This window comes from Lepidochelys kempii, chromosome 4 (genome assembly GCF_965140285.1).
Source record: "Lepidochelys kempii isolate rLepKem1 chromosome 4, rLepKem1.hap1, whole genome shotgun sequence".
Classification (NCBI taxonomy): domain Eukaryota; kingdom Metazoa; phylum Chordata; order Testudines; family Cheloniidae; genus Lepidochelys; species Lepidochelys kempii.
This window is the reverse complement of record NC_136383.1, coordinates 92,174,790-92,188,973: the sequence shown is the minus strand read 5'-3', so window position 1 is coordinate 92,188,973 and position 14,184 is coordinate 92,174,790. Positions and strand designations below refer to the sequence as shown.

At 40.6% G+C, this 14,184-nt stretch overlaps 1 protein-coding gene across 1 annotated transcript in view; it reads right to left on the bottom strand.

The window, feature by feature from the left end:
* CORIN (corin, serine peptidase) overlaps nt 1–14,184 on the bottom strand; it is a 321,969-nt gene that overhangs the window by 112,440 nt on the left and 195,345 nt on the right. The window contains exon 6 of the mRNA XM_073342123.2: nt 4,992–5,105. Within this exon, the coding sequence (XP_073198224.2) occupies nt 4,992–5,105 (114 nt within the window). The remainder of the gene's footprint in view (nt 1–4,991; nt 5,106–14,184) is intronic.

The window sequence follows — 14,184 nt, the reverse complement described above, 5'->3', positions numbered from 1 at the left end:
CATTTCAAAGAAATAAAATCTTTTTTTAGTTTTATGAAGTTATGTAGCATCACTGTCTAGACACACTGAGGACTGACTTAATTACAGTACATCAAATCAATTTAACTGAACGGCTAAACATCAACACAGTGTACAACCAAGAGAAAGCTACTTCCACAGCAAATTATTCATCATTGTCACCACAGCCTCATTCTGTTCACTCCAGAGAAAACACTCTGGACAAACAATCCTCCCCTGGGCCAGGAATAAATGAACAGGTCTAGAAAAGACTACCAAGATTCTGATACTGCAAACCTTCAAGCATGTCGGTAACTTGAGCAATCTCATTGTCACTCACATTAGCAACCTCATTGTATTCAACAGGATTACTCATGTCAGCAACGTTACACAAGTGCTTAATTGTTTGCAGGATCAGGATTCAAATTTGTTTCTCCATCTACATTACTAGAAGCCTTTGCTTCCACCTACTGATCTTCAGAGAACAGTTCCATAGAAGTGAAGTTATACCAGTGTAAATGAGATCAGAGTTGAGCCAGATGTTTTACAACTGGTCAAATTACTTAACACAACCAGAACCTTATCTCTGATTCTGTAGTTAAGTTTGCATCTGCTGTTCCATAAACCTCTTTTTTTCTCTCCAAAAGTTTACAGCTGGAGCATTAAAACAAACTTCACTCCAGATCAAACTTATCTAAGATCTAATAAAGTTTGGACTTTGTTAAATTACACCAGTGTAAAAAGTTTCCCAGGTGTTGTTCTGGATCCTGTTAAATACAGGAATGCCACATATCAGTATCAGCACTGTTAGTTTATGCAAACTAGTTTAAAGCACAGAAAGTTAGAGAAAAGCACATTTTCTTTTCCTCTCCGTTATCTTCTTAGACAGATCATCAACCATGTAATAATTCAACTATCAACAACACATCAAAATATTTGGGGTAACTAGCACATTTCTTTATTATGAAAGCACTGGTATTGGTTCCAGTTACTGTCTTACACTTAAAGCAGGGATTGAAAAACTTTATTATGTCTCAAGAACACTTTAGCTCAATACACAGCAGCGGTCAAAAAGGCCAACAGAATGTTAGGAACTATTAGGAAAGGGATAGAAAATAAGACTAAAAATATCATAATGCTACTATATAAATCCACAGTGCACACACACAATTAACCTGTGGAACTCATTGCCATAGGATGTTGTGCTGGCCAAAAGTATAACTGAGTTCAACAAAGAACTAGATAAGTTCACAGAGGATAGGTCTATCAATGGCTATTTGCCAAAATGGTCAGGCATGTAATTCCATGCTCAGGGTAACCCTAAACCTCTCACGGCCAGAAGCTGAGAGTACAAGACAAAGCGGTTCACTGCAACTGCTCTGTTCAGTACAGTTCCCCTGAAGCCCTGGTACTAGCCACTGTAGGAGACAGGATACTGGGCTAGATGGATCATTGGTCTGACACAGCATGGCTATTCTTATGTTCTTATATCTTTTTTTTTAACTTTAGCTGTTGAATTATGTTAATATTTTTTAGCTACTAGTTAGTCTTAATTAGGGTAAACAACCTATTGATGCTGTTAGTATCCTAAGTAATCACAGAATCATAGAATATCAGGGTTGGAAGGGACCCCAGAAGGTCATCTAGTCCAACCCCCTGCTCGAAGCAGGACCAATTCCCAGTTAAATCATCCCAGCCAGGGCTTTGTCAAGCCTGACCTTAAAAACCTCTAAGGAAGGAGATTCTACCACCTCCCTAGGTAACGCATTCCAGTGTTTCACCACCCTCTTAGTGAAAAAGTTTTTCCTAATATCCAATCTAAACCTCCCCCACTGCAACTTGAGACCATTACTCCTCGTTCTGTCATCTGCTACCATTGAGAACAGTCTAGAGCCATCCTCTTTGGAACCCCCTTTCAGGTAGTTGAAAGCAGCTATCAAATCCCCCCTCATTCTTCTCTTCTGCAGGCTAAATAATCCCAGCTCCCTCAGGCGCTCCTCATAACTCATGTGTTCCAGTCCCCTAATCATTTTTGTTGCCCTTCGCTGGACTCTCTCCAATTTATCCACATCCTTCTTGAAGTGTGGGGCCCAAAACTGGACACAGTACTCCAGATGAGGCCTCACCAATGTCGAATAGAGGGGAACGATCACGTCCCTCGATCTGCTCGCTATGCCCCTACTTATACATCCCAAAATGCCATTGGCCTTCTTGGCAACAAGGGCACACTGCTGACTCATATCCAGCTTCTCGTCCACTGTCACCCCTAGGTCCTTTTCTGCAGAACTGCTGCCTAGCCATTCGGTCCCTAGTCTGTAGCTGTGCATTGGGTTCTTCCGTCCTAAGTGCAGGACCCTGCACTTATCCTTGTTGAACCTCATCAGATTTCTTTTGGCCCAATCCTCCAATTTGTCTATGGTAATCAAGTGAATACCATAGTGGTTGGTTTCAGAGTAGCAGCCGTGTAAGTCTGTATTCGCAAAAAGAAAAGGAGTACTTGTGGCACCTTAGAGACTAACAAATTTATTTGAGCATAAGCTTTCGTGAGCTACAGAAATTTAATAAAATAAATTTGTTAGTCTCTAAGGTGCCACAAGTACTCCTTTTCTTTTTACCATACTGGTTGATGCTCATAGTTTTCAAATTTTATACTCAATTTTTTAATACTAGTTCATTCACTAAAGTTAACCAACTTTGTTTCAATGTACTTTATATTTTAGAATTTCATATTGCTTTAAATATTGCTACATTGTATCACTGCTTTTATTTACCTGTTTTTATCTGGTGTATCCCATTTGCATTATCCCTATTGATTTAATTATTAGTTTCTTTTTTCATTTTGATGTTTAAATAAATGTTTCAAAGTCACATTCAATTGTTTATTTGGGGACATCCTTTAGTGTATAGGGAAAAGAATTCTTTGTAAAATGTAAGTGGTTAATCCTTGAGTGCAGTCTCATTAATAATCATAATCAATAATTCCATCTTTTGATTTGGTTATCCTGAACTCCTCATATGAGAAGCAATTAATTAGTAATTCCATGTAATTGACTGTTGGTTCTCCCAATTATCAAGTCTGATAATTGTTTGTTTTCTTTAGGTAATTTTATTTTGAAAATTACCTGGTGCCCAACCTCTTTCTATCCCACAGCACCCTGTGTCTGACCATGTTTTTGCCTCTCAGCATCTGAACAATGCAGACTCTTCAACCTACCCACATAGCTAAAACTCATTCAAATCCCACACATTAGCTATATTTGAAGATTTGTTTTAGAATTAATAGTAATTTTTGCTATTATTCTTCATAATTGAAAGTTTCTTATTCAGCAGGGGCTGACATATAATGTTCTTCCATTTCAAATTGGCTGCCACTCTGTTATTGCTGTCCATAAGAGTGAGGCCACAGCCTGCCCTTAGCTACTTATTCCAATAAGAGTAAAAGCGAAGCTGCCCTCAAGGGAAGGTGGTACTCCCTGTCAGAACAGGGGACAATGCATGGTTAAGGCAACCAAATAACCTTACCTCTCCCTTGTGTGCCACTATGAGGGGAGAAAATAGAAAAAAATCTGTGTCTTTAAAATTCAATTTAATTTAATCTAGGATTACAAACACTGATGCACTAATCATATTTGTATATTGATTGCACAGTGTTATGCAAGTTAATGTTAACTGTGCATTTCCATACCTTCACATGTTTGGATTTCTTTTCAATCTAATCTTAATTCTGAATTTTCTGAGTTTGTAATGCTTGTTTTTTAATAATTACAACATCCCTGTAATGCTTTACTGTTAAATTACTTCTATGCCCTCAACCTTTCAATTGACTTTCAATAGGATATAGGATCCTAAATCATGTAGGTACTTTTGAAAATGTTATTCTAAATTAAACTGGAGTTAACACTGAGGGTAAAAACACAACAGGTTTGGCAACCTGTAGCCTTACTCCTATTGAGACTTATAGGAGATGGCAGCCATGACTTGCTTCTAATAGATTCCCAGATAAAAACTATGTGTAAAAATTTCCCAAAGCAGCTAAATTATTTGTGAATTTAAGTCACATTAATTTATGGACCTCCAATGTGACTCAGAATCCTAACTCACTTAGGCATTTTATGCATGTTACACATAGTTTCCCTCTGGGAATCCATAAGAGGCAAGTGATTTTCAGAAGTGAGCCCAAGCTACATAGTTCAGATCCTAATCCAGATCTGATTTTTTTCAAAGTTTGGGTGTATTTGGATCCAGAGTTTTGATTTGACTCTCTGATAATTTTCCCTATCTATTTACTTATCCCCCAAACCGCCCCTCTTTCTTCCTATTTTACCCTTTTCACTGTTTTGTCTACTGTTCATTTTTTCAGAGTCTCTGAACACAGGGGTTAGTTTTAGAATTTAGTCATCTAAACAGATGATCATGTGTATGAGCTTTGAAATATATACTACACTGGAGAAGGGAAATGACAAATGAAGATACTTAATGGGCATATATATTTTCCTTTTCCATGGCACCTCATAGTAAAATTTGTTTATAAAAGACACATTCAGGGCTGGAGAAGAAACAACTTTCTAAGCAGATGATTTTGTATCTGCTGTAGAATCAAAGCCAAGTACCAGAAGAGTATACACTCAAAACTTGTAACCTGGTTATCTCTTTACAAAAATGGTCTTTATGGCAAGTTACTTATCGATTAAAAAAACCACAGTCCTGTCCAATAATACTTTTAACCGCCATAGGTCCTTGAAATCTTAGCTGTTCAACTGCCAATAAAATCAAGCTTCTAAACATAAACTTTAAAAGGTCTACAAAGACAATCTGTGGTCAGGCTGGGCAAAGGCAAACATATTCATAGGCACCTGAAAGAGAGGCCAGAAGCGAATATACACAAAAGCTACACAAAGCTCTTTTCCTGTTACAATAGTTGACTTTTGTTTCTAGGCTCCCCTGGACTCAGTGTTCTGTCTAGACAAATACTATAAGGATATAAAGTAACATACTGCAATGTGCCTCATCGCTCCAGTCATCACAGTCATTGTAGCCATTACATTGTAGTTTCCCAGGGATGCAGATTCCACTGGCACATAAGAAGCTCTCGTCTCCTCCGCACAGCACTTGGAAGGGAAGGGAAAGGAAAAAACACAGGATAAGCCTTTCAGATTTTAAAAAATAACATCATAAGCAATATCTGTTTTGAACGTGTGTCATCCATTAAAAGTGTATTTAAATAACAAACTCATGATTAATCAGTCTTAATTAGAGATGGGCTGGGAAAGTGGAGTTCAGATGCACACCAAATTTAGGCCAGCAACTGGGCGCTCAGGAGCAAGACAATCAGGGCTAAGGTTCCAGCTCAGTAGTGCCAAAGTGAGATTTTCTTTCTATGAATTTATATGCCCCACTTCACCATAGTGTGGGTGCCCCTCAAACATTCATGAATTTATCTCATAATACCCCGGTGTATTAGGGAAGTATTATTATCCCCAGTAGACAGATTGTGAACTGACACACCCAAATTGTGACTAGTGGTTTTGGATGCCCCTCTTGAGATACCTTAAAGAGGGCCTGATTTTTTAGAGGGTGGGTACTCAAAATGTTCTGACAACGCAGCCCCTTTATGGTGTCTCAAGCTGGGCATTCAAAAATGGAGGCATTGAAAATCACCGGTCATTCACAAAAATCTTAACCTAATTGACATGTATAAGATCCCAGACAAAGCTAGGAATACAATCCACATGCCCACGTACATGCTTTACCCAAAGGCCTTGCACACCTACGCTGACAAAATTTGTGAGGTCCGTAAATAGTATTATACAGGGGTACAATTCTAAAGGCTGTCAGGTACAGGGGGTTGACCTGCATTGTGTGGTTTTGTTCTTTTTAAAAACTACAGCAGTACTCAATAAACTTAAGCAAAACAGCAATTCTCAGCAACCGTAAAATATAGTTATAAAAATGAAAATGAGAGAGAGTTTCCAGGAGCAGAAAACTATCACTTTGCAGCTAGAAAGTCATTAAATTTAATTGTGAAAATGGGAAATTTCCATCAGGCAATTTCATTAAAATTCAAAATTCTGTTCACATAGTGGAACTTAACCATTTTTAGCCAGGTCAGTTTTGCACTGTATTAGAAATGCAGCTGGCCATATAATAGAGTCTGAAGCTTAATATGACACGTCACCAAAGTTTACGGTCACATAAAGGAGCCATAGAAATGTTAGAAGAAAAAGTTCACTAAATTGAATTTTGTATGCTTGGGTAAAGCATTTCCAAAAGCTGTACTTCTGTTGTATCCCAAAGTACAAACCAAATTAGGTTTAGAGCCAAATTATGTTTATAATTGATAATATTACTGTGACAGGTATGCCAACCACATGCAGTGTCTTTGGGGACTATTGTATTAACTTTATGAATGTCATATGTGTTACTGTAGGCTAGGGATTGTATTCTGCTTCATGGGAGAGGGTCATCACTGGTCTTTCAGGAACAAAAACCACTCCGGGGAGATTATAGCTGTCCTGGGACTGAAAACAGCTCCAGAGAAGTACAACCCCCTGGAGTGACTGGCATATACTGCTTCAGGTCAGTTTCAAAAGCCACGGGAGACAAAGAAAGAACCTGGGGGATCAAGAGCCAGATTGAATTGACAGAAAGGGCTTCATTTTAATCCAATGAACAGCCATGACCCTTTGACCAAGGCAGGAGCCAAACCCTGCTGTATGTTTAGGATGCATTTAGACCTGTTATTATTTTATATATTTTCTTTGTAAGGCTTCTGTCCTTCAATATATATACTCTGCTTTGAGAGAGCTGTTTGGTTACTGATAACCACTAGCATATATTGATCAGAACCCTTGGAGAGAAAGCAAAGCACAGGTGCTGGATATTAGTCACTCCTGCCAGGATAATCTCCACAAATTGCCAGGGAGCTACAGCCTAACTCCTGGTGAGAAGGGAGAGGGATGCAGGTCCCAGCTCAGAGAGAGGTGACAGTTAGAGGCCTCAGACCTGAAAGGGCATTCCTTAAGCATACCACAGAGGAGGGGGCCACAGGTGCAGTTATCCCAAAACTGTGACAATTATTATTTACTTTGCAGTAATGTCTAAAGGCCCCAGTCAGGGGCCAATGTTCTTGGCATACCTAGATGCAGATCTGCCTGGAAAAGTGGAAGCAGTGCATTATGCATCCAGAGGACATTGGTACAGTAGTGAGCAGCAGCTCTTCCTACATCTTTAGAAAAGGTGTAGCAAATCTTCGCACCTATTGCTACCCTGCCAGCTATTACTATCTGCAATTACTAGGTTTAAATCTCATGGCGGAACAGGTTCCCTGACAGGCAGGAACACTATAATTAGGTCTTTCAGAAACCTAATCACTGTCAAATGAGAAGATTTTGTGATTCTCTGCCAGCGCGTCGTAAGTTGAGATGTGAACCTTGATAGAGCTGAGGGACAAATTCTTTCTTTTTAGCTCAAGTAACTAGTGAAGAATCTGCAGGATCGAGGAGTAATGTGGAATCAATGAGTGAAGTGGAATCAATGAATGGAGACTGCTGCATTGATGACATCCATCTAGTCACCATGCTGTGAAGTGCAGGGACAGTAGATTTGGATGTGGGATCTGTCTCTGGTTCTGACACAGCAGGTCTGGGAGCAGAGGTAAGTCTTGGGATGGGATACTGACAGGTCAATAGACCTGTGAACCAGAATTGTCTTTTCATTTGCCACTGTGACCACACAGCAGGAAGGGGTGTAAAAGAATTTCGCACCTGTAAGAGGCATGCATTGTGAGATATAGGCAGTGCCAAAGCAGGCATCTGCCACAGGGTTCCGATGTGGTGCTCATTGACGGGAGGGCTTACTTTCCTGCAGAGTATATCCACCAACTCCTTTACTTCCTCAACAGGGATTTGGAGGGCCTAGGCCATCCTTTTTAATAGGTTTTGGATAGCCTTGTAGTCATGCATTTCTGAGGCCAATTGTGGCACTACAGCAGCCTCATCGGGGACAAAGAGAAAAGGATTACCAGTGCTGGAAGGTGCCTGCTCTTCCATTTCTTCCTCTTCTGCTTATGGCTGTACTGGAACCCAGGGGAGGGACACTGTTGGGATCTCTGTGTGTGCAGTGCCATGGAGCAGATAGTCTTCTGGTGGTACAGTTGCTCACTCACACCAAGACTCCTCTGAGCCAACTAGAGTCCCCAACAGGGCGACATGGGAACTGGTGGATAAGAGTCTAGTGGCCAGGGTGTAGGGACTCATGAGTCCAGGTTCTGTGGGTCCCAGTATCTCTCTTGTGAGAAATGTCTGGACTCGCTATAAGATGTTGAGGGCTGTGGTGAGAATCTGGGTGAGTAAAGATGCTGCTGGTATGAATCTTCCTCACCCCCTGAGTCTGAAGATAAAGCTGAAAAGAATGTATAACCCAGATTCAGGTGGTGCTGTGGCCTTCGGGCTGATGGTGCCATCCTAGTGGATAAAGTCAGTGTTGACTGTAGTGCTGAAGTTGACAGAAAAGGGGACTGTGGCTCCAGATGTGCCGTCTGTGCAGGTCCATCGGTATGGATCACCTGAAGAATGCTGTGTGGGGTTGTATAAATGAGCTGTAACCAAGTTTTCTTAGGGTAGTACCACAGTCTTTGCCATGATGATGGTGCACTACTGCAATCAACCTGGTTCAGGTGCTGAGAGAGTCAATGCCAGGGCCACTGAGGCAGACGGTGCTGGGGTCAATGCCAAACTATTTCCCGAAGTCTCAGATTTCAGTGCCAGGTGTTTTGGTGCCATATTGTCAGAATTGGTCTGGGACTGAGATTTGGTGATGAGACTGGGCGGGGCTGTGAAGTCTCACATGATGTTCACTACTGTGGGGTGGTTTTCCTCTTAGAGTAAGCCCTGGTAGGTGATCTACCTTTGGAACTTCTAGATGCTTGTGGTCTGTCTGAGGACAATGCTCTCTTCATCATTTGATCCAGGGCCCTTGAAAGCAATGAGCCTGTGCTCATGTTCTTGGATTGTGAAGGTCCCTGTACAGGGGAGTTCAATGAGCCCAGTTCAGAAATGAGTCTCACGGATTTAGTCATTCAGAAGACCTGAAGGTGGGCCTCACTGTCTTTCCTAGCCCAGGAGCTGAAGAAATTACAAATGGCACATTTATTAGGAATGTGCAGTTCTCCTGGAGTAATAGAGACATTTTGAGTGTCTGCATGAAGTTGGAATAGTTCCCTTGCAGGAGTGGCAGCATTTGAACTCAGGAGAACTGGATGACACCATACCCATGACAAATAAACCCGCTAACAACTAAAGGTTGCAACAGGCAACCGGATGAATAAATTACTAAAACAATAAACGAAATTGAACTGTAAAAAACCAATTAGCTATGAAGTACAGATGAAAGGCTGACAGTCTGTTGGACAGTCAGGCTCTGTCCCTAAACTGGGAAGCAGTGAGAGGAACTGAATAATGGCAGGCACATCTCGCCCTTATGTGCCTTCTCAATGGAGCATGAGGACTGAAGAGTGCATGCCCTAAACTATTTTTTTTAATGTGAGAGTTTGAGAGAAGGAGAATGTGAATGGCGGGGGCGGGAGGGGGGGATTCTGGAGGGTTATGTACAGGAAAAAAAAACAGAAAATGAGGGAGGTAAATAAAAAGATGATCAGATTAAAATAATATAAATAATGGGAGAAGATTTAAGCCCTGAAGCAGTGCCAACAACCCTGGCAATTTTTTCATGAGTCTCATAATATTTGAGGCTTTTTCTTTCTGTTTGAGTCAAGTGATTATGTGAGAATATCAACTTTCACTTAAAACAAAACAAATCTTCTAGCCCTATGGTTGCTTGTTCACCTGCACATCTACCAATGTGATATATGCCACCATGTGGCAATTCAAATACATGCAGAGGGAGTTCAGCATTTTTATTTATTCAAATGTTTATGAATACTTTTTTGGGGTCGGGGGAGGTAGTATTTACCCAGCTCTATGCTATTCTATCTAGTCAGAGTTATATTCAGTTCCTAGGGTCTGTGCTATACATTACATTAGCAAAAGAGGGGAGGGAAAATTTTATATGGAAACATATGGAAAATGTTGTTTTCCACAATGTTTCGTCCACAACAATTAGCCCAGCAATGCTGTATGTATTTTCATATTTATATATTTAAAGGGGAAGAGACTTATGATTTAACCCCTCTTGCTTGACTGATGTGTATGAATAGGGCCCTACCAAATTCACAGACCGTGACATCTGGTCTCCTCCATGAAATCTGGTCTTTGGTGTGCTTTTACCCTCTACTATGCAAATTTCATGAGGAGACCAGCATCTCTCAGAATGGGGATTCCTACCCAAAAGAGGGTTGTGAGGGGGGAGGGGGTTGCAAGGTTACTGTAGGGCAGTATTTGTCACCCTTACTTCTGCGCTGCCTTCAGAGCTGGGTGGCTGGAGAACAGCAGCTGCTGGCCAGGTGCCCAAATCTGAAGGTAGCGCCCTGCCAGCAGCAGAGGAGAAGTAAGGGTGGCAATACCATACCATGCCACCTTTTCTTCTGTGCTGCTGCCTTCAGAGTTGAGTCAGGACCCCATCAGTTACAACACTGTGAAATTTCAATGTCATGGTCATACGATTTTTAAACAAACAACAAAACCACTAACCACTAACCCAGAAACCAATCCTTGCAACACAGCCCGTTGCAAACTGTGTCCACATATCTATTCAGGGGATACCATCATAGGGCCTAATCACATCAGCCACACTATCAGAGGCTCGTTCACCTGCACATCTACCAATGTGATATATGCCATCATGTGCCAGCAATGCCCCTCTGCCATGTACATTGGCCAAACTGGACGGTCTCTACGTAAAAGAATAAATGGACACAAGAATTATAACATTCAAAAACCAGCCAGAGAACACTTCAATCTCTTTGGTCACTCAATTACAGACCTAAAAGTGGCAATTCTTCAACAAAAAACCTTCAAAAACAGACTCCAACGAGAGACTGCTGAATTGGAATTAATTCGCAAACTGGGTACAATTAACTTAGGCTTGAATAAAGACTGGGAGTGGATGTGTCATTACACAAAGTAAAACTATTTCCCCATGTTTATTTCCCCCCCACACACTGTTCCTCACACATTCTTGTCAACTGCTGGAAATGGCCCACCTTGATTATCACTACACAAGGTTTCCCCCCCCACCCCCCCACTCTCTGGCTGGTAATAGCTTACCTTACCTGATCACTCTTGTTACAGTCTGTATGGTAACACCCATTGCTTCATGTTCTCCGTGTATATAAATCTCCCCACTGTATTTTCCACTGCATGCATCCGATGAAGTGAGCTGTAGCTCACGAAAGCTTATGCTCAAATAAATTGGTTAGTCTCTAAGGTGCCACAAGTACTCCTTTTCTTTTTACAAACTTTAATAACATCCTGAGTTTTCCTGAGTGAAATTCACATTTGCACAGAGGGCCAGAACAATGCTAACACACCACTTAAAGTCCCCACTGTAAATCACTAACAGTTCACATTTGTTATGGTAAGTTTGCTTCAGATTTTTGTTTTGTTTTCATGGAGTTTTATATTTCATAGAGTTTGAAGCCAGAAAGCACCATGAGATCATCTAAACTGATCTCCCTTATATCACAGTCATGACATTTACCAAAGTTCTCCTATATTAAGCCCAAAGACTTTAGTTAGACCAAAACATTTCAGGGCATGGGAAACTGAAGTGTGTGCCTCAGGCCAAGAACAGGAACGACTGAGGTTCCACCAAAGCTCGAGGTGATAGAGAATGGATTAGGTGAGATATGCCCAGATGATCCCAGCTGATGACCCATGTTCCAGGCTACAGAGAAAGGCCAAAAAAAAAAAAATCCCAAACTAAAGAAGAACTCTGGGAGCTCAAAAGCTTGTCTGTTACTAATTGAAGATGGTCCAATAAAAGATACTACCTCACCCACCTTGTCTCTCTCATACCCTGGGACCAACACAGCTACAACACTGCATATAATAACCAAGATCAGTCATTTCTTTGACCTCTGTTAGCCCATAAACAGCAGATGTACAGGTTGTCTATAGGAAATGGAGAACCACCTGAGTAATCTGTATTTTAGGCATGTAATAGGCAAAACTTCCATTGACTTCTATGGTGCAGACTCAGACCTAAAGCCTATAAGTCTCATTTAAGCAACTATAGGTACCCTTCTCTTTCTGCAATTCAAATACATGCAGAGGGAGTTCAGCATTTTTATTTATTCAAATGTCTATGAATACTTTTTTGGGGTCGGGGTAGGTAGTATTTACCCAGCTCTATGCTATTCTATCTAGTCAGAGTTATATTCAGTTCCTAGGGTCTGTGCTATACATTACATTAGCAAAAGAGGGGAGGGAAAATTTATTTGGAAACATATGGAACCAAAATGTTGTTTTCCACAGTGTTTCATCCACACCAATTAGCCCAGCAATGCTGCTATGTATTTTCATATTTATACATTTAAAGGGGAAGAGACTTATGATTTAACCCCTCTTACTTGACTGATGTATATGAATAGGGCCCTACCAAATTCACAGACCATGAAATCTGGTCTCCCCCATGAAATCTGGTCTTTGGTGTGCTTTTACCCTCTACTATGCAAATTTCATGAGGAGACCAGCATCTCTCAGAATGGGGATTCCTACCCAAAAGAGGGTTGTGAGGCGGGAGGGGGTTGCAAGGTTACTGTAGGGCAGTATTTGTCACCCTTACTTCTGCGCTGCCTTCAAAGCTGGGTGGCTGGAGAACAGCAGCTGCTGGCCAGGTGCCCAAATCTGAAGGTAGCGCCCTGCCAGCAGCAAAGGAGAAGTAAGGGTGGCAATACCATACCATGCCACCTTTTCTTCTGTGCTGCTGCCTTCAGAGTTGAGTCAGGACCCCATCAGTTACTGTGAAATTTCAGATTTAAATATCTGAAATCATGAAATTTATGATTTTTAAAATCCTATGACCATGACATTGACCAAAATGGACCATGAATTTGGTAGGCCCTACCTATGAATTATGAGGGCCAGCTTTCTTTTTATTTGATCATGTTTCCAACTGTAAATTTTATTTGAAATTACTTACATTTTAATTACAATGAGATAGTTTTAAATAAAGTTGCAGCCTCTGTATTTAAACAAGTTATGGGGGTCTGTCTCATTTGCCATAAAATATTAAATCATTTTAATCTCCTGCCCTGCCCCCCACCACTAGCACACCTTGAATGATCCTATTATAGTTATGGAATATTTAACAGATCAGATTCTGTGAAATGACACCAAATTTTGAAAGATTGCTTGGAACATTTTTAAGCTTTTTAGAATCCATTCAAGGATCAAATCTGGGAAGCTAAACATCATCCATGTTTCCTTAATACACAGCCCTGGAACTCTATCCTACTTCCCTTGTGTACACCAAACTCCCAGTGACGCTAATAGGGACTTGGGGTGTGAAATGAATATAGGATTGGGCCCTCAGTGAATAATCTATTTAGCTTCTTATGAGGGCTGGGGTGAGAGTGATACAAATGCTTTGAAGCCAATGGAAGTCTGAACATAAATACTGAAGGAATATAATGATACATGATAAATATAAATAATGAATATTAAACAAGATTCAGATTCTTAACTGCTGTAATGAAACACAAAATAATCATTGCTAGTGCCTGAGTCTTTTGATCCTGAAATAAACTATTTTGATAGGATCAACATGCAGAGGAATGTCCACTATTGAAATCATGCTTGGTGTTTTAAAAGTCTCTCTGGTTGTTACCAACATGGTTACCCAAACCGAGCCAGGGCTGTCACCCTTTAGATGTCTTCACTGCAATTAGCTTTGTATCTGGGTTTTTGCAATATTGAGTTAAGGTGCAGCTTGGAAAGTGATGTTTTGCTATTCATTATCCCTTAATTTTTGAGTGTATTAATTAATTAAAGACAAGAAGAGATTGGCATATGAAGGTACCTTCCCTTTTCGTGCACAATATGGAGTTAAAGAAGTGTGTAATGTGAAATAATATATACATGAGCCAAATGCATCCCTGATTTTACTCCACTGGAATCAACCCAATAGAATCAATGTAACACCAGCAATGAACGTGGCCCAATACTTTAAATCACAAACAGATTTGTAATCTCTGGCAAGGAAAATTCACTTATCTCTAATACCTGAAAA